The 19,960-nt window shown below is 44.1% G+C and overlaps 1 protein-coding gene across 4 annotated transcripts in view; it reads left to right on the top strand.

Moving 5' to 3' along the window:
• The window catches only part of CCDC32 (coiled-coil domain containing 32), an 11,550-nt gene extending 1,139 nt beyond the window's left edge, over positions 1-10,411 (top strand). For 2 of the 4 annotated variants that reach the window (XM_032261131.1, XM_032261130.1), the window contains exons 2-4: positions 1,338-1,593; positions 5,842-6,016; positions 9,672-10,411. In XM_032261131.1, the coding sequence (XP_032117022.1) occupies positions 1,350-1,593; positions 5,842-6,016; positions 9,672-9,828 (576 nt within the window). In that variant the 5' untranslated portion in view covers positions 1,338-1,349 and the 3' untranslated portion in view covers positions 9,829-10,411. The remainder of the gene's footprint in view (positions 1-1,337; positions 1,594-5,841; positions 6,017-9,671) is intronic. The other 2 variants (XM_032261133.1, XM_032261132.1) reach the window with 1 other exon arrangement.
• The last annotated feature ends 9,549 nt before the right edge of the window (positions 10,412-19,960 follow it).

Genomic DNA, 19,960 nt, shown 5'->3' on the forward strand with positions numbered 1-19,960 from the left:
TGTGTGTGTGTGTGTGTGTGTGTGTGTGTGTGTGTGTGTGTGTGTGTTAAAATATATGTAGCATAAAATTGACCATTTTAACTATTTTTGTGTGTATGATTCAGTGGTGTTCACATTGTTGTACAACCATAACCACTATCCATCTCCAGAACTTCTTCATTTTCCCAAACTGAAACCCTGTACCCATTCAACAATAACTCTCCATTCTTTCTACCTCCCAGCTCCCACCATCCTTTCTGTATCTATGAATTTGACTACTTAGGTGCCTTACATAAGTGGAATCACAGTATCTGCCTGTTGTGTGTGGCGTGTAGGAATTCCGTTTTTTTGTAGTTGTTTATTTATTTATGAGACAGTCTCATTGTGTCACCCTGGAGTGCAGTGGTGTGATCAGTCACTGCAGCCTCTATCTCCTGGGCTCAGGTGATCCTCCCACCTCAGCCTTTGGAGTAGCTGGGACTACAGGCATGCACCACCACACCTAATTTTTGTATTTTTAGTTTATTTTGAGATGAAGTCTCTGTCATCCAGCCTGGAGTACAATTGCATGGTCTCGACTCACTGCAACCTCCCCCTTTTGGGTTCAAGCAATTCTCCTGCCTCAGCCTCCTGAGTAGCTGGGACTACAGGCACGTGCGACCACACCCAGCTAATTTTTGTATTTTTAGTAGAGACGGGGTTTTCACTATGTTTGGCTAGGCTGGTCTTGAACTCCTGACCTCGTGATCCACCCACCTCAACCTCCCAAAGTGCTGGGATTACAGGCATGAGCCACTGTACCCAGCCTAATTTTTGTATTTTTAGTAGAGATGGGATTTTGCAATGTTTCCCAGGGTGGTCTCCAACAACTGGCCTCAAGTGATCTGCCCACCTTGGCTTCCCAAAGTGCTGTGCTGGGATTACGGGCTGAGATTACACCGTGCCCAACCTTATGCTGTATTATTTTTTATTTTTTACACTCGCCTCTCCCTGTTTTATGCTGTATTCTTTTTTATTTTTATTTTTTGAGACAGAGTCTTGGTCTGTCGCCAGGCTGGAGTGCAGTGGTGCAATCTCGGCTGACTGCAACTTCCGCCTCCTGGGTTCAAGCCATTCTTCCACCTCAGCCTCCCGAGAAGCTGGGACCACAGGCGCATGCCACTACACCTGGCTAATTTTTGTATTTTTAGTAGAGACGGGGTTTTACCATGTTGGCCAGGATGGTCTCGATCTCTTGACCTCGTGATCCGCCCACTTTGGCCTCCCAAAGTGCTGTGATTAGAGGCATGAGCCACCGCGCCCAGCCTATGCTGTATTCTTAAAGCCAGTTCTTACTCGCTTGAATTTCTGTTTTATAGCTTAGATTCCAAATGAAAATGTTTGAAAGTGCTGACTCTACAGCCACAAGATCTGGCCAGGATCTCTGGGCTGAAATTTGTTCCTGTCTGCCAAATCCTGACCAAGAAGATGGTGCCAACAATGCCTTCTCCGACTCCTTTGTGGATTCTTGCCCTGAAGGTGAATGCCAGACGGAGGTGGCTGACTTTGCTGTCCAGACAGCTGTAAAGCCTTGGGCTCCCTTGCAGGATTCAGAAGTGTATTTAGCATCTCTAGGTAAGTTTGATGGCTCTAGGGAAGCATATTGAAGTTCTGTTACATCAAACTTGGTTTCTTCCCCACTTCAGAACCTCCCCACTCTGAATCTCCAAAGTCCATTATACCACTTTGTATACCTTTGTGTATGTACCTATAGCTTAGCTCCCACTTATAACTGAGAACATATGGCATTTGGTTTTCCATTCCTGAGTTACCTAACTTAGAGGATAATGACCTCCAGCTCCATCTTAAGTTGCTTCAAAAGACATTATTTTATTCTTTCTTATGGCTGAGTAGTGTTCCATGGTGCATATATTCCACATTTTCTTTAAACACTCATTGCTTGAAGGGCATTTAGGTTGGTTCCATATTTTGCAATTGTGAATTGTGAAACCTGCGTACAGGTGTCTTTTTGATATAATTACTTCTTTTCCTTTGGGTAAACACTTCTTTTCCTTTGGGTAAAACACCTTTTCCTTTGGGTAAACATTGCTGGATCAAATGGTAGATCTACTCTTAGTTCTTTGAGAAATCTCCCTATGTTTTCCATAGAGGTTGTACTGATTTACATTCCCATCAGCAGTGTATAAGCATTATCTTTTTACCACATCCATGCCAACATCTATTGTTTTTTGACTTTTTGATAGTGGCCATTCTGGTTAACATGGTATCTTGTGGTTTTGACTTGCATTTCCCTGATGATTAGTGATGCTGAACATTTTTTTATAGGTTTGTTAGCCATTTGTATATCTTATCAAATCCCATTGAGAAATGTCTATTCATGTCATTTGCCCACTTTTTGTTGGGATTATTTGTTTTTTTCTTTCTGATTTGTTTGAGCTCCTTGTAGATTCTGGGTATTAGTCCTTTGTTAGATACATAGTTTGCAAATGCTTTCTCCCATTCTGTGGGTTGTCTGTTTGCTCTGACGATTATTTCTTTTGCTGTGCAGAAGCTTTTTAGTTTAATAGGTCCCATTTATTTATTTTTGTTTTTGTTGCATTTACTTTTGGGATCTTTGTCATTTAAATTCTTTGCCTAGGCCAATGTCTGGAATAGTTTTCTTTTATAATTTTGAAGATTTTAAGTTTTATATCCATCTTGAGTTGATTTTTGTATGAGAGATAGGGATCTAGTTTTATTCTTCTACATGTGGCTGGCCAGTTTTCCCAGAATCATTTGTTAAATAGGGTGTCCTTTCCTCAATTTATGTTGTTGTATGCGTTGTCAAAGATCAGCTGCAAACCTGGGAAGAATTATTTGAGGAAGGAAAGGCAATTCAGGTAGAAGGAACTTCTAAGGGAAGACAGAAAGAAGAGAAGAGAGCTTGCATGATAGCTAAGAAATATCTTGGGAAAACAAAAGGGAATTTGTTAATGATATACTGGCGGAGAAAGATATGAGATAAACATAGGTGGAATGATAGAAAGATAGGAAGTAATGTGAAATTTGCCAGGAAGCCACCAAAGATAGGATAGTAATGCTTGTAGCCATGGCCTAGGGGATGAAAATTCTGTATGTGGTAGCAAGATTATCTGTTTAATGATGATAAGGAGAAGAAGCAACAGTCTGAGAAAGCTGAACAACCAGATTCCTTGGTTTGTTGGTTTTCTATGGCCAGGGCTTCTAAGAAACGTTCATAAAAGTCAGGCATGTTGGCTCACACCTATAATCGCATCACTCTGAGAGGCTGACGTGGGAGGATCACATGTAGGCCAAGAGTTTGAGACCAGCCTGGGCAACATAGCGAGACTATCTTTACAAAAATATTTTTAAAAATTAGCCTGAAGTGGTGGATGCCTGTAATCGCAGCTATTCAGGGGGCTGAGGTGGGAAGACTGCTTGAGCCTAGCAGTTGTTTGAGGTTACAGTTAGCTGTAATTGTGCCATTGCACTCCAGCTTGGCTGACAGAGCAAGACCATGTTGAAAAAGAGAGAAAAGCCAGGCATGGTGGCTCACACCTGTAATCTAAGCACTTTGGGAGGCTGAGGCAGGCGGATCACAAGGTCAGGAGTTTGAGACCAACATGGCCAATATGGTGAAACCCTGTCTATAGTAAAAATACATTTAAAAAAATTAGCCAGGTGTGTTGATGGGTGCCTGTAATCCCAGCTACTTAGGAAGCTGAGGCAAGGAGAATCACTTGAACCTGGAAGGCAGAGGTTACAGTGAGCCGAGATCCCACCATTGCACTCCAGCCCAGGTGACAAGGAAAAATCCATCTCCCCAAAAAAAAAAAAAAAAAAAAAGGAGAGAGAGAGGAAGAGAAGGAAAGAGAGAGGGCACACTTTGGAAGGCCAAGGTGGACAGATCACATGAGGTCAGGAGTTCAAGATCATCCTGGCCAACATGGCAAAACCCTGTCGTTACTAAAAATACAAAAATTAGCCAGGTGTGGTGGTGTGCCCCTGTAATCCAAGCTACTTGGGAGGCTGAGGCAGGAGAATCACTTGAACCCAGGAGGCGGAGGTTGCAGTGAGCCGAGATCATGTCACTGCACCCCAGCTTGTGACACAGAGTGAGACTCTGTCTCAAAAAAAGAAAAAGAAAACAAGAAAAGAAAGAAAGAAGAAAGAAAAATTTAATGAAGACAGTGATGATTTTCATTAGTGAAGACTGGCTTGGAAAGTTAACTGATCTTTCCTAAAGTCAGATAAGAAGTTTTCATCTTGAAGAAAGTAAGAGTCATTTCTGTTGCCAATGGCATGGACTGGGAGACAGTGGCAGACAGGTAGGTACGTGTCGTGTTAACGCCCATATCTGCCTGCCCTATTGAAATCACACCTAACCAGGGACTCAGCATACTTAGAGAGGAGATCTTTTCCAGCCCAAAAGAGTACCTTCCACCTTGACAACTGAGGCCAGACAATATGAAGTTTTTGTTGCTAAATAACCTATATCAAAGAGAATCCACTGATAAGAGCAGTAATTAAAATCTGAGTTAAAGGTATGCTATGCATAACCATTTTTATATCCTCAAGGAGACGACAAACCCTGCAAATATTTAATGTATATCAATTGCAGGTTTTTTTACATGGGTGAGCTCTTGGTGGTAGTAACAGGAACAAAAGGTATTTGTTTTGACCAATGGGTGTTAGCTGATGTCACTTTTTTATAAATGAAAACAGAACTGCAGATCATAGTTTCTACTGGTTCTGAGCTTGATGTTTACCACTCTACCCTGCCACCATTTACCTATATACTTATAGTTGAAGGCAAAACCAAATTGAGGCAGATGGTAAATGGTGATGTCCTTTTTTGTATTCTTCAAAGCGGAAAATCTGTTAAACAATTAGAGTTAAAAAGCAAAGAAGAGTAATTTAACCTCTACCATCAAGAAGCCATAGGGCCACTCATGAGATTAGAAGACGTTTGTTTTTATTAGACTCCAGCATCCAGACCACAAGTTGAGCAACTTTAAAAAACACTGGGAGATTCTTTTTCTTTTTGAGGGGGACAGTCTCACTCTGTCACCCAGGCTGGAGTGCAGTGGTGAGATCTCGGCTCACTGCAACCTCTGCCTCCCAGGTTCAAGCAATTCTCCTGACTCAGCCTCCCGAGTACTGGGACTACAGGCGCATGCCACCACGCCAGGCTAATTTTTTATATTTTTAATAGAGATGGGGTTTCACCATGTTAGCCAAGATGGTCTCAGTCCCCTGACTTCGTGATCCGCCCACCTTGGCCTCCCAAAATGCTGGGATTACAGACATGAGCCACTGTGCCTGGCTGGGAGATTCTTTTCTTTTAACAAGAATTTAATCACACATAGATTTTAAAGGTCTCTTATTACTGAGTTCTCCTCAAATCAATTTTAATATCTAATTAGCCATGGATCTTTCATCATTTTCTCTAATTCTTTCTCATGACATTTGGAAACCATGTTACTGTAACAAAAAGAAAAACCACTTACTCCTCAGAGAGATTATTTTCAAGGAGTTGAAAAAGACAGTAGTATACATATGTCAAACCAGGGAAAGCAAGCATTCCTCAGAGAGATACCTGCTGGGCTTATGTGATTTCAAAGAAAACCAATCATTGATTTATTTATGAGAACCTATGGCTTTTCCCTTTTCTGGGGTTAAACATTATTTGATACAATGCAAGGTGAGGACTTTGTAAAGGGAAGAAGAATGTTCTTAAAAAATGACCTGTTTTGCAGGGAATGTGGATGTCCTGATTAATCAGTGAGAGAATTTTTAAGTTGGTATTTTGAGTTTTAGATTTAGTTAAAATTTCATCTCATACTCACTTTCCTTATTAAGCTCTACTTCTCTCTCTAGAGAAAAAGCTAAGAAGAATCAAAGGCTTAAATCAGGAAGTGACTTCTAAGGACATGCTTCGAACCCTGGCCCAAGCCAAGAAGGAATGCTGGGATCGGTTCCTCCAGGAGAAGTTAGCCTCAGAGTTCTTTGTGGATGGACTTGATTCTGACGAAAGGTAATAGATTCCCAGGCTAGTTCCAGCTGAAATCATACTTTATGTAGTTGCTCTATTTGTTTTTTTTGGTTTTTTTTTTTTGAGACGGAGTTTCGCTCTTGTTACCCAGGCTGGAGTGCAATGGCGCGATCTCGGCTCACCGCAACCTCCGCCTCCCGGGTTCAGGCAATTCTCCTGCCCCAGCCTCCTGAGTCGCTGGGATTACAGGCACGCGCCACCATGCCCAGCTAATTTTTTGTATTTTTAGTAGAGACGGGGTTTCACCATGTTGACCAGGATGGTCTCGATCTCTTGACCTCGTGATCCACCCACCTCGGCCTCCCAAAGTGCTGGGATTACAGGCTTGAGCCACCGCGCCCGGCCGCTCTATTTGTTTTTAGCCCAGCATTTTTAAGAACAGACTTTTTTGCCAAATGGCAAATGTTGCAGCTACATGTTAGTCACAGACTGAATAGAGTTAAGGATAAACCATTGTGTTCATTTTTAAGTATTCGATGCACTTGAGAAAGTAGTAATCAATCAATCTCTCTTATTTTCTTGAATTCTTTTTCATGAGGTTTGGAAACCATGTTACTGTAACAAAAGAAAAAACCATTTACTCCTCAGATTATTTTCTGGAACTATCTCTTTATCTCTTCTTACCTCTGAATTTCCACCACCTTACAGATTTTTTGTTTGTTTGTTTTTTGTTTTTTTTTTGAGACGGAATCTCACTCTGTTGCCCAGGCTGGACTGCAGTGGCACGATCTCAGCTGACTGTAATCTTTGCCTTCTTGGTTCCAGGGATTTTTGTGCGTCAGCCTCCCGAGTAGCTGGGACTACAGGAGTGCGCCACCACATCCAGCTACTTTTTGTATTTTTAGTAGACATGGGATTTTACCATGTTGGCCAGGTTGGTCTCGAACTTCTGACCTCAGGTGATCTGCCCACCTTGGCCTCCCAAAGTGCTGGGATTTCAGGCATGGGCAATCGTGCCCAGCCTGGCTTACCGAATTGTCAAATTGTAGCCACTCAATGAATTTATGTAGACTAAATGAATGAATTTATGAAGCATCCACTGTGTGATAGCACTGTGCTTGGCATCAGGGAGGGAATGGTATGAGGAAGTTTTAGAACCATTTGGTTTTGTCCTCCGAACTACTTGCAGGCAGTTGACAAATATATATGAAGAGATACCTAACAATACCAGGCAGCAATAAGAGAAGGCCAGTTGAGAAGTGACAGAACATGCTTTGGGAATTGAAAGACCACTAAGCTCCCTCCTGGCTTTGGTGTTTTGCCATAGAGGGAGGCAGGACTTGAACAGTATCTGCAGGTGGTTTAGATGCAGAAGGACAGAGACAGCCTGCTGGCACAGTGAACAGGAATGGGGCTTGACATTCAGGAAATTGGCTCTGCCACTTACTGGTTGTATGTTCTTGGGTAAGTAACCTGTGTGTGCCTCAGTTCCTGATCTGTGAAATGGGAGCAATCAGCTCTTACCTCATAAGTTGTTATGAAGGTTTAATGAGTTACTATTTGTAAAGGGAATAATGCCTAGCACATGGTAAGCACTACAGAAGTGTTGGCTGTTACTAACATTATTCTTCCTAACAGAATTTTAGAGTTTTATAAGAAATTATTCAAAATAAAAATCAATGGGGGAGTAAAAAATTGAATGTTAACAAAAGGTCTTAGGGAAATGTGATTTAACTTGAGTTTGTAATGTATGGAGATTGGTAGACTGGTGTTGAGAGTCCCATCATGACAGAGGAAGTAATGCTGCAGAAATCAGGACAGTATGTGAATAAAACTTCATAGGCACATTTACTTACAAATTTGCAAAATACTTTCACTTACATTATTTCAAATGCTGAATCAGCATGCCTATAGATGCTTCAGAAATCATCGTAGCATCTAAGGTCAGGCCAACTACCCTCTGAGGGTTCAGGAAATCATATCCATTTTGCTCTTTTCTATCTTTAAAGGTCCAACCTAATTAAGTCTTAAATTGCTCCAAACATAGGAGATTTGAAGATGCAGACTCCTGACCCACTGATAATTTGGTATTTACTTATATTCTCTCTCCCCCTGAATAATTCCCTTCTCTCAGCTCTGAGAAGAAAAGACAAAACTTCTCCTGTGTCATTCTCAAGTAGAAATCCTTTTTCTCTGAAATCAGATCAGCATGTTCCTGTGGATTTATCAATATGTAAAATAATGTGGTTTTTCCCTTCTCTATGAATATAATTTGAACAATTCTATGAAAAGCATGGTAAATGAAGATTAAATGCTGTGTCACACCTGATTTCCCTGAGCTGTGAGCACTAGAGTCAATCAGCTGCTCTCATTGCCCTCTCACATTTGGATCTTTTCCCCAGAGCCTACATCTGTGGGAATGTTTCTATCATTGTTCAGAACAAACACCAGGAAACACTAGCTGTGCATTTGTTTTCAAACTTCAAAATCTATCTTTTAAGCAGAGGCCATTTTGTAACGGGGTTGTATAGGTCTACACGTATGTGAGGGCCAGGTACGTGACCCTCCTTGTGGTGTGCTTTTGGCAGGGGAAAAATGGGCTAAGAAATCTAACTGTCCAAAACATAATTTCCCTATACACCCAGAGATGTCTAAAATCTGCTGTTATGGTATTCTTTCTTAAGACTTTGTGCTATTGAGGAACATAGAATAAGGTTGACATTATTTCTACTCACTTATATTTTACTGTGACTAATAGCTTTAGGGTACAGGGTCCTGTAAGGAAGGCAGGTAGGGGACCTTGAGCTTGACAATTATATCTCCCCTCTCCCTACAGATCCAGACAAAAAGAGAGGCCTCTGGCATAGTACTCATTCCCTTGTGGGGGATATTTGCTGCTCAGATGTTTTTATCTTAGGGACTTGCTATAGGATGAAATAAACAAACGCACAAAAAAGTGGTATAATGGAGTCCCAGATTGCCTCAGCTATAAGAGGCAAAAGATGCTCAGATTTTTGCCTCAGTAATAATTTGGTATTTATTTATTTATGCAACAGAATCTTGCTTTGTCACCCAGGCTGCAGTGCAATGTTGTGATCTCAGCTTCCTGCAACCTCCACCTCCTGTGTTCAAGCAATTTTCCTGCGCAGCCTCCTGAGTAGCTGGGATTACAGGCGCGCACCACTATGCCCAGCTAATTTTTATATCTTTTTAGTAGAGTAGGTCAGGTTGGTCTCAAACTCCTGACCTCAGGTGATCTGCCTGCCTTGGCCTCCCAAAGTGCTGGGATTATAGGCATGAGCCACTGTGCCCGGCCATAATTTGGTATTTATCTGAGTGTTTCTTTTCCTTGACAATTTCTCTCCTCTCCTGTTTTGAGTGAAAAAAGACCTATCTTTAGGTCTTTAGGACTGAGGCATAAACTCTTTAGCTGTTCTCATCAAGGCTTCAGAGGCTTTCCATTTTAAGGGGTGCTGCCCGTAGCCAAAGTGCCCAGTATGGGGTAAATTATGTGTAGAGCTGCCAGGATGCACAGCTGCCGGAGGAGTATCCTTCTTCTCCCCAAGTCAGCAGTAAAAAAAACACTGTAGGAAGAAATTGGTAGTTGGTGGGAAGGTAGTGTTTGAGTACTGAGATAATCACTAACTAATTAATCAGTGAGTTCTGACACTACCACCCTTTTCTTCTGCTCTTTCAGCACCTTGGAACATTTCAAGAGGTGGCTACAGCCAGATAAAGTAGCCATCAGCACAGAAGAGGTCCAGTATCTGATTCCTCCAGAGTCACAGGTTGAGAAGCCAGTGGCTGAGAACGAGCCAGCAGCTGCGGACAAGCCAGCAGCAGCAGAACAGTAAATTACACACACACACCGAGCAGCTGTCTCAGGTCCAGAGGGAGCAGCGTGAAGCTCGGCAGCAGAAACAGGGAGAAATCCACTGAGGGAAAAATACCCAACTTTCCACTCCACAAAGAAAATAGCTGCAAGCCCCCGGGGATTTACTTGGGGCTGGCATGTGTGACTGTCTTGGATGAAGTGACTGACGCAGTACGCGCTGGATCAAAATGCTGCTTTCCTCTGTGTCTCACAGCTTGGCTGGGCTCTGTCACTGCAGGTTAGAAGCTTGCTAAGGATGGAATGTGAAAGTTCTTGGAGAAACTGAGGCCCCTCATGTGTAGTGTGTAAGTTAGGTGAGCCATATTTTTTCTTACCTCTTCTGGACATTATTGCTTGTGTCCCAAGCATTCCTTGGTGAATTGTCAGGGGTGAGTGGGGCCAGGAAGAGTGAAGTCTGCTTCTTGAATCCAAGCCCCATCTGGGGCTTCTCTAACAAATGTGTAGTAAGTAAAGGGACTCCAGGGTGAGAGGCTGGGCTTCTTTCTCTCATTTGTTCCTTATGGAGAAAACGAGCAAAAGAAGTGTGAAAATGTGGGTGTTTATGTCCGTATATATATACATATATATATTTTTATTTCATGCATGGCTTCTCTTCCAACTTCCTCCTGCACTTAAAAAGGGCCAGGTTCTGGCCAGGTGCAGTGGCTCACACCTGTAATCCCAGCACTTTGGGATGCCAAGGCAGGCGGATCACAAGGTCAAGAGATTGGGACCATCCTGGCCAATGCGGTGAAACCTTGTCTCTACTAAAAAATACAAAAATTAGCTGGGCGTGGTGGCGTACACCTGTAGTCCTAGCTACTTGGGAGGCTAAGGCAGGAGAATTGCTTGAACCAAGGAGGCAGAGGTTGCAGTGAGCCAAGACTGCGCCACTGCACTCCAGCCTGGCGCCTGGTGACAGAGCAAGACTGTCTCAAAAAAAAAAAAAAAAGGGCCAGGTTCCAAATTAGACTTGTAAATATGGTGTTAGTGTTTGACACTACCCCTGGGTAGTTCCAAACGTCTTCCTTGTGGCAGCTTTCCTGGCTGAGCCTGAGCTTACCTCCGTTTATTGTGTTCATGTTCAGTATGTGTTGTCCACGTAAAACTTTTCTCCATGGAATAGCAGTGTCTGTGGTGCTCTTAACACGACTTCCCCCAGAGGGATGCTCCCAGGAGCATCCGCAGGAGGTAAAAACACATGCATGTCAAGGCACGGGAGCTGGCCACCTTTGCCAGCCTCCTGTTACTAGCATGTGCCCTCTGACAGTCCAGACTTTGGTGTTCTGAGGGTAGGATTCTGAGGCCTTAGCTCCATGGACCTTCTTTCTGGGTAATAGTTTACAAATCCCTAATGATCAGTAGGGTGGCTATAAAAATCTGATCCAGAGAGGAGCTAAAAGAAAAAATAAATAAATCTTCTGAGAACATTTGCCTTTTTTTTTTTTTTTTTGGAGGCAGGGTCTCACTTTGTTGTCCAGGCTGGAGTGCAGTGGTGCAATCATATAGTTCACTGTAACCTCAAACTCCTGAGCTCAGGTGATCCTCCCATCTCAGCCTCCTAAGTAGTTGGAATTACAGGTGCAAGCCACCACACCCCACTACTGTTTGCTCATTTCTAAATCAAGTATTTTCCTTGCCCAAAAGGACAGGAACCAACTAGGTGGTTCCATATACTTGCCTAGTGATATGAATATTTTAATTGTAATATTCAGATATACTTTCTTTTTTTTTTTTTGAGACAAAGGTCTCCTCACTCTGTCACCCAAGTTGGAGTGCAGTGACAATCATGGCTTACTATAGCCTCAACCTCCCAGGCTCAATCCTGCCTCAGCTTCTCCTGAGTAGGTACGACTATAGGCATGTGCCACCATGCCTGGTTAATTAAAAAAATTTTTTTTTTGTAGAGACAGGGCCCCATTATTTTGTCCAGGTTAGTCTCGAACCTCTGGGCACAAGCTGTCCTCCCACCATGGTCTCCCAAAGTGCTGGGATTGAAGGTTCAAGCCACCATGCCTGGCTCTTTGCTCTCTTTTCATTGACTAATGGTTAACTTTTTTTTGAGACAGGGTCTCACTATTGAACAGGCTGGAGGGCAGTGGCATGGTCTCAGCTCACCACAGTCTTGGCCTCCTGGGCTCAGGTGATCCTACCTCAGGCTGCTGCGTATCTGGGAGACTACAGGTGCACACCACCATGCCTGGCTAATTTTTTATAGAGATGGGATTTCACCATGTTGCCCTGGCTGGGTTAATACCTTTATTAGTAGATTTAGTAGCTTTATTCCTACTGCTTTTTTTTTTTTTTAAACGGAGTTTCACACTGTCACCCAGGCTATAGTGCAGTGGTGCGATCTCGGCTCACTGAAATCTCCGCCTCCTGGGTTCAGGCAATTATCCTCCTTCAGCCTCCCAAGTAGCTGGGACTACAGGTGTGTGCCACCATGCCCAGCTAATTTTTTTGCATTTTTAGTAGAGACAGGGTTTCAGCACGTTGGCCAGGATGGTCTTGATATTCTGACCTTGTGATCCTCCCTCCTCGGCCTCCCAAAGTGCTGGGATTACAGGCGTGAGCCACTGCCCCTGGCCTCCTACTGCTTTTTATTGGAAGGATACATGTGACACAGAGAGTGGCTCTCTGTAGCCCCTGGGCACATAGAGGAAGCCAGAGTAATGTTGGTCATCTAGCCCTGGTCCAGGCTTGCAGGCTGCCATTTCCACCTGGAGTTCAGATGCCAGGCCTCACTCCTCTCCAGGGCCATCTGATGGCTTTCAGGATAGATTTTTTTTTTTTTTTTTTTTTTTTTTTTTTTGTGAGACTTAGTTTTGTTCTTGTCACCCAGGCTGGAGTGCAATGGCATAATCTTGGCTCACTGCAACCTCTACCTCCTGGGTTCAAGTGATTCTCCTGCCTCAGCCTCCCAAGTAGCTGGGATTACAGGTGCGCCACCACACCTGGCTAATTTTTTGTGTTTTTAGTAGAGACAGGGTTTCACCATGTTGGTCAGGCTGTCCTTAAACTCCTGGCCTCAGGTGATCCAGCTGCCTTGGCCTCCCAAAGTGCTGGGATTACAGGCGTGAACCACTGCACCTGGCCCAGGATAGATTTTTTAAAGAAAGAAAAACTAAAATTTTTCTTCTCCCTGCATGATAAACAAAAATTATTCTTCCTCAGAAACAACAAGAAAAAAAAAAAAAAAAGCAATGAGGTCCCAAAACACTCTCCCAAAGTGCAGATCATAGTAAGAGAATGTTTCTGTACCTGAAAATAGAGTTTCTGTCATTCAGGCAAGATTCTAGCTTTGCCTTTTCCCTACTTCCCATTTTCTTTTTCTTTTTCTTTTTTTAAGACAGGGTTTTACCATATTGGTCAGGCTGGTCTCGAAGTCGTGACCTCAGGTGATCCACACACCTCAGCCTCCCAAAGTGCTGGGATTACAGGCCTGAGCCACCGTGCCTGTGCCCGGCCCTACTTCCCATTTTCTACCTCAGAAACAGAAACTGGAATATGAGCGGGTGGAGAATTGCTTTAGAGGAACTGAAATGGAGTTGTAACACTGAGCAGTTTCTAGCCTATGTGTAAACCTGGGTAAGGTGTGAGAGGAGCTCTGCAATAGAGGCACCATTCCATGGAACCCAGTGAATTATAACTATAGTAACTATAGTTTCTTTTTTTTTTTGGAGACGGAGTCTCACTCTGTAGCCCAGGCACTGGATTGCAGTGGTGTGATTTGGGCTCACTGCAACCTCTGCCTCCCGGGTTCAAATAATTCTGCCTCCGCCTCCTGAATAGCTGGGACTATAGGCGCGTGCCACCACCCCCAGCTAATTTTTTGTATTTTCAGTAGAGTTGGGGTTTCACCATGTTAGCCAGGATGGTCTCGATCTCCTGACCTGGTGCTCCACGTTCCTCAGCCTCCCAAAGTGCTGGGATTACAGGTGTGAGCCACTGCGCCCCATGTAACTGTAGTATCTTAATTGATTTAGAGGTGACAGCTTAAACAATGGCTCTAAAAGAAGGTGAAGCTCACTTTATCAAAACCATATTTGACCTTGGATTCCAAAGCTAACTTGTTAATACAGATTTATCTTATGCGAGTGAAGTGGCACTAAATTTGAAACCATAGGAAAAAAACAGTTTTGGCCCAAAATGCTGATCTGTTTCCTTTGACCCTGAAAACTCTAAGGAACTCCAGTTAGGGCTTCCTCAACTTGGTAAGATTTGTAAGTTGGTAGTCTTACTTATCACCCCTAGCTTTCTTCCTTCTTCCTCCTTAGTGAAACAGGCAGCAAGTTAGAGCAAATGGAGCAATATTTAGTGCTAAGTCTTAGAGCCAGCGGAGGGTAATCAACAGGTGCCAAGCTGTAATAACTTGGTACACCCAGAAAAGTCTGGGCTGGAGCCAGGCAGATAACCTAAGTGACTGCCACTGTTCTCTCCCGGCACATAACACGTGCTCATCACCCAGCGCCAGCCAGGCGAGATCAGAGCTGGAGTGACACAGGCATGAATCCAGTGTCTGATCCAGAAATAGTCCCTGGCTGTAGGCGCAGCAAGTAAACAAACGTCCCGCCAGCTGTGGCTGAGATGCACCCTCCCAGGCAGACCTGCCCACCAGGACCATTCCTGGAAGACCACTCCCTGGCCCTGCTTTGGAAGGAGTCTTCCAAGGCTGAGAACAGCCCCAGCCATATGAAGCAAAAATTCTAAATTATCCCAACCAGCTTTGGCCCTACTTCAGTTATAAGACTCAAGATAAGCCAGGTGCGGTGGCTCACCACCTGTAATCCCAGCGCTTTGGGAGGCCAAGGCAGGCAGACTACCTGAGATCAGAAGTTCGAGAACAGTCTGACCAACATGGTGAAACCCCATCTCTACTAAAAATACAAAAAACAATAGCCAGGCATGGTGTCAGGCACCTGTAATCCCAGCTACTCGGGAGGCTGAGGCAGGAGAATCGGTTGAACCCGGGAGATGGAAGTTGTAGTGAGCCAAGACTGCACCACTGCACTCCAGCTTGAGTGCAAGAGCGAGACTTTGTCTAAAAAAAAAAAAAAAAAAAAAAAAGACTCAAGATAGAATACTGCCATTGCCATCTTAGGTTTGTTCGAGGGCTGTTTACTGGAACCCAGGAATAGGTTGTTTAGGGCAGAGATTCATTCATCTAAACAATATTGGTTGAGCCTCTGCCATGCTCCAGGCACTGTGCAAGGTATTAAATAAAGCAGAACAGCATCTTCCCACATAGAATGATGGAGGGGGAATAGAGCCAACCTCATTAATTCTGTGGAAGGTGTAAGCAGAGGTGCTTGGAGAGCATGTGGGAAGGAGATATGAGAGCCCTAGACTAGTTGGGGTCGGGTAGGAAAGAGGCTGTGTTAGGGAGCTGAATCCATAGAAGTGAACAGGAATGAGAGGAAATAGAAGAGTAAGAGCGTGGGGACCAAGAGGAGTCCCAGAAGGAAAACAGCATGTACAAAGGCTTAAAGGCAAAAGAGAACTTGGAGGATGGAAGGTAGTTCAGTGTAGCTGGAGCATAAAGAACAAAGGAGGGACAGACAAGAGGTGAGGGTGGAAATTAATAAACAAGGCCAGGTGTGAAGGGTTTTATAAACCATGTTAAGGAGTTAGGAGTTTATTGTGGGAGAACAGGGAGCTAATGGCTGATTTTAAGAGGGGCAGTGACAAGATGAGATTTACATCTAGAAGGTTATGGCTGCCAGGGGTTTGCCATAATTAAAGTGATGGAGGGTGGACAAGTTATTCACACTTGGCAGTGATACATGTCTACGTGAAATGGTTTTTGTTTTTATTTTTGACTTCAATTTTTGTTATTTTTTCACTGCTGCAGAACAAGTAGAATCATGTATGGCAGACTGTATTTTCCAAAGATGGCCAAATCAGTGTATTCCATCCCACACATGCATGTTCCAGTGTGGTATGGACACTCCTCCACTGAAATGTTGGGTCAATATTCCCTCCCTTTGAACCTGGGAAGACCTATGTACCTACCTTGCTAATAGAGTACAGCACAAATAATGGGACTTCTGAGGCAAGGTCATAAAGCACTCCGTCCGGGGTCTCTATCTCTCACCACGCTCCTTGATGATTCTGAACCAGCATGGAAGAAGTCGGCCACAGAGACAGAGAGAAGACCAGGCAGGTTCAGCTGTTTGAGTCTCCCCACCCCAGGCATCAGACATATAAGTGATTCAAATGATTTAATCCCCCAGCTTTTAAGCTGTCCCAGCTGAAGATGGTACAGAGACAAGCTATTCCTGCAAAGACCTACAGATTCATGAACAAAATAAATGTCATGGTTTAAGCCACTAAGTTTTGGGTTGATTTGTTATTCAGCAATAGATAACCAATGCACCATAAGCTAAGTGTCAGGTTTTAAGTAGCTAATTTTTAAGTATTTTATTTTGCAGCCCCCTCTAATTTGTGATGGTTGCAGAATTTAATACTTACACTGGCTACAGTATGGAGAGGGCAAAACTGGACGCAGGAGACCAGCTGTAAGGTGGCTGCAGTTGTCTAAGAAAGAGATAACAGTACTTAAGAACTTTTCCCACTTAGGATGTAGAATACTACAAGAAAATGTCCCTCGCATCCTAACAATGTGAAAAAGCCACGTACAAAATCATAACTTTCCTTGAGCCCATCAGAAAGCCAAGGTCACAAAGCAACCAAATAAAGTCCTCCAAGGAGAGAGAGTGACAGATCAACTGTTTCAACTTTGGCAAAGATGTAGCTGTCATTACAAGTGGGTAAGAAAAAACCTATAAAAATGTTAACAAATAGAGGGGAGTCTGCATGTAAAGGCAACTTTTCTTCTACAGGCTTCCTCTGGGGTTCATGGGAAAAGTGGGAGCACAGTAGGCAATGGAGGCAATGTTCTTCCTTGGTGACGCATGTGTGCGGCTGCTGGTGGAAAGCAAAAAGCCTCAACTTCCACAATCCTCTCCTTTAAGCAAAGCCTTAATTCACTGGGGGAGGGGTAACAAACTATTGCTTCAGTGCGGGAGATAAAAGCAAAACTTATCTGCTCCTGGTGAGGTGTCAAAACCTTCTTGCCCTTCTTGAACACAGGCAAAGACCCATTGGTCCTGGGACTAGAAGCAGAAACCCCCTATCCAGGGGCAGAAGCAGGAAACTGTCCTGGCCTGAGGATTCAAGCAAAGGTCCACTCATTGGGAGGACGAGAACTCTGGCCAATCCCAGATGAACCACAGGCATAAGGCAGAGTTTGGCTGCCCCGGGGAAGAGGAGCAGAAACATGGAGAAAGCCCACTGCTGAATTTCAGTTGCCTAGGACCTGTTTAAGACTGATGCTGGGCCAGGATAACAGAGAATCAACCCTGCTCTGCCCTGCCTGAGCCTGGCACCAGATCATGAGCAATGGAAGTCTCCTTTTGGCTGAAAAGCTGAGGGTGGGACAGCAACACTGAGGAAGCCCTAACACCCCAGTCCTCACTCTAAGCAGCCCAACACTAAAGGAATTTAAAATCTGGGGTACACTGACGTTAATGAGAGCACAACCAAACCCAAACCCTTCCCCGACTCCTAACAAGACTGACTCAACCCCCCAGACCAACGGGGTGACGGAAAAGGCAGGCCCACTCCCAGACACAGATACTATTTGCCTCAGTTTCTGCTGCTCAATACACCATGGGCATTTAGTTTAAAAATTGCAAAATATAGGTCGGGCCCTGTGGCTCACGCCTGTAATCCCAACAGTTTGGCAGGCTGAGGCAGGTGGATAACCTGAGATCAGGAGTTCGAGACCAGCCTGGTCAACATGGTGAAACCCTGTCTCTACTAAAAATACAAAAATTACCTAGGTGTGGTGGTATGTGCCTGTAATCCCAGCTACTCCGGAGGCTGAGGGAGGAGAATCACTTGAACCTGGGAGGCTGTGGTTGCAGTGAGCGGAGATGGCCCTACTACACTCCAGCCTGGGCAAGAGAGCAAGACTCTGTCTCAAAAAAAATTTTTTTTTGCAAAACACAAAAAGGCAAGAAAAAAAAATCCATTCAGCATAACCAGACTCACAGATGACACAGATATTGGAACTATCAGACAGGGAATTAAAATAATTATAAGTTGCCGGGCGCGGTGGCTCAAGCCTGTAATCCCAGCACTTTGGGAGGCCGAGGCGGGTGGATCACGAGGTCAAGAGATTGAGACCATCCTGGTCAACATGGTGAAACCCCGTCTCTACTAAAAATACAAAAAATTAGCTGGGCATGGTGGCGCGTGCCTGTAGTCCCAGCTGCTCAGGAGGCTGAGGCAGGAGAATTGCCTCAACCCAGGATGCGGAGGTTGCGGTGAGGCGAGATCGCGTCATTGCACTCCAGCCTGGGTAACAAGAGCGAAACTCCGTCTCAAAAAAAAAAAAAATAATAATAATAATAATAATTATAAGTACTATGAAGTATAGTGGGGAAAGGTGGGCAACTTGCATGAATAGATGGGCAATTTTGGCCGAGACATGGAAACTAAGAGAAAGTAAAATGAGGCTGGGCATGGTGGCTCATGCCTGTAATACCAGCACTTTGGGAGGCCAAGGCAGGAGGAATGCATGAGCACAGGAGTTTGAGACCAGCTTGGGCAACATGAGACCCCATCTCACCAAAAAGAACAGAAATTAGCCAGGCATGGTGGCTCACGCCTGTGGGCCCAGCTACTTGGGAGGCTGAGGCAAGAGAATTGCTTGAACCCAGGAGGCAGAGGTTGCAGTGAGCCAAGATAAGATCACACCACTGCCCTCCAGCCTGGGCAACAGGGTGAGACCCTGTCTCAGGAAAAAAAAAAAAGAAAGAAAGAAAAAGAAAACTCTAATGGAAATAAAAAACATGATATTAAAGATGAATTGATTCCACAGGCTTTCGGTAGGTAGGCATAGGTGAAGAACCAGTGAACTTGAACATGGGTCAATAAAAATCCTCTGAACTAAAACACAAAGAGAAAATGGGATGGGGGAAAAGCAAAACAACAAAGCAAAACCTATAAGAGCTATGAGACAGTAACAGTCTAATATACATGTGATTCCAGTCTCAGAAGGTGAGAAGAGAGAGAATGGGGCAAAATAAATCTTTAAGAGATAATAGTTATCTCTTAAATAACTATCTCTTAGAATGAGGTGTGGGGGCAAGGCTAGAGAGAAGTGGATATGGGGGCATCTGCAAGAACTACTGGGGCTTGGTCATTGAGTAGAGGGAAGTGTGTCACCTGAGTGTCTGTCTTGGGAGCTTCAGGCTCTCAGCAGGTAGTAGTGGGTGGTTAGCAGGTGGTGGTGCCAGGATGGAGAGCCAAGCCTAGCTCTCCAGCGCCTGTGCTCTCTGCTGCTACCCTACACCACCTCCTACAGGGCAGAGTGGAGCAGTAGTGAGGCTCTGCTCCTGGATTCCCTAGCCTCCAGCCCCAGGCTTTCCTAAGCCCTCAATGTACTGTTCCCATTAGTCAACATGTGGCAGAGAGATGCATCTCCCTCCATTCTCTCCACCTCCTCTGTCCCAAGTGTTGTGTCACAAATTGCCCTAAAGTAAAGGTTTTCTTTTCCCAAACTGACTCTATTTTCCCTTCATGTTGACCTAATCCACTTTTAAAAATTAGTTCTTTAGCAGGTAAGTAGGGAAGGAGGAAGCAAAGGTGGGGGTGGGTGAGAGGAATTGTGTATGTGTGTATGTGTGCACAGGAAAGGAGACAATTCTAAAATTTTTCTAGACTGGAGTGATAGGACAAAGTATGAAACATAATACAGAGAAATGTGAAATCTTTCATTTGGGATCAAAAATTAACTACACAACTAGAGGACAGAGAAGAACAGAGTATTCATTAGTTTGTTCTAGCGACAGAAGCCAAGAAGCCAGACTCTGGAAAGTTTTCCAAGGCTATTGAAAAAAAAAAAATCCAAGCCAGACTTAATTCTAGCCTAAGACATACAGAGCTGGCCTCAGTTAGCTGGATCCAAGGATTTCAGCAGTATCTTCAACCTCCTCTTCCTCCCACTGTTGACTCTACTCTGTGTGTTGGTATAGCACAGGGAGCTCTGGGCTGACATCATTCCAATTTAGGAACTCCAGAGGAAAGACAACACTTTCCAACCC

This window comes from Sapajus apella, unplaced genomic scaffold (genome assembly GCF_009761245.1).
Source record: "Sapajus apella isolate SASKATOON/1434 unplaced genomic scaffold, GSC_monkey_1.0 scaffold122, whole genome shotgun sequence".
NCBI lineage: Eukaryota > Metazoa > Chordata > Mammalia > Primates > Cebidae > Sapajus > Sapajus apella.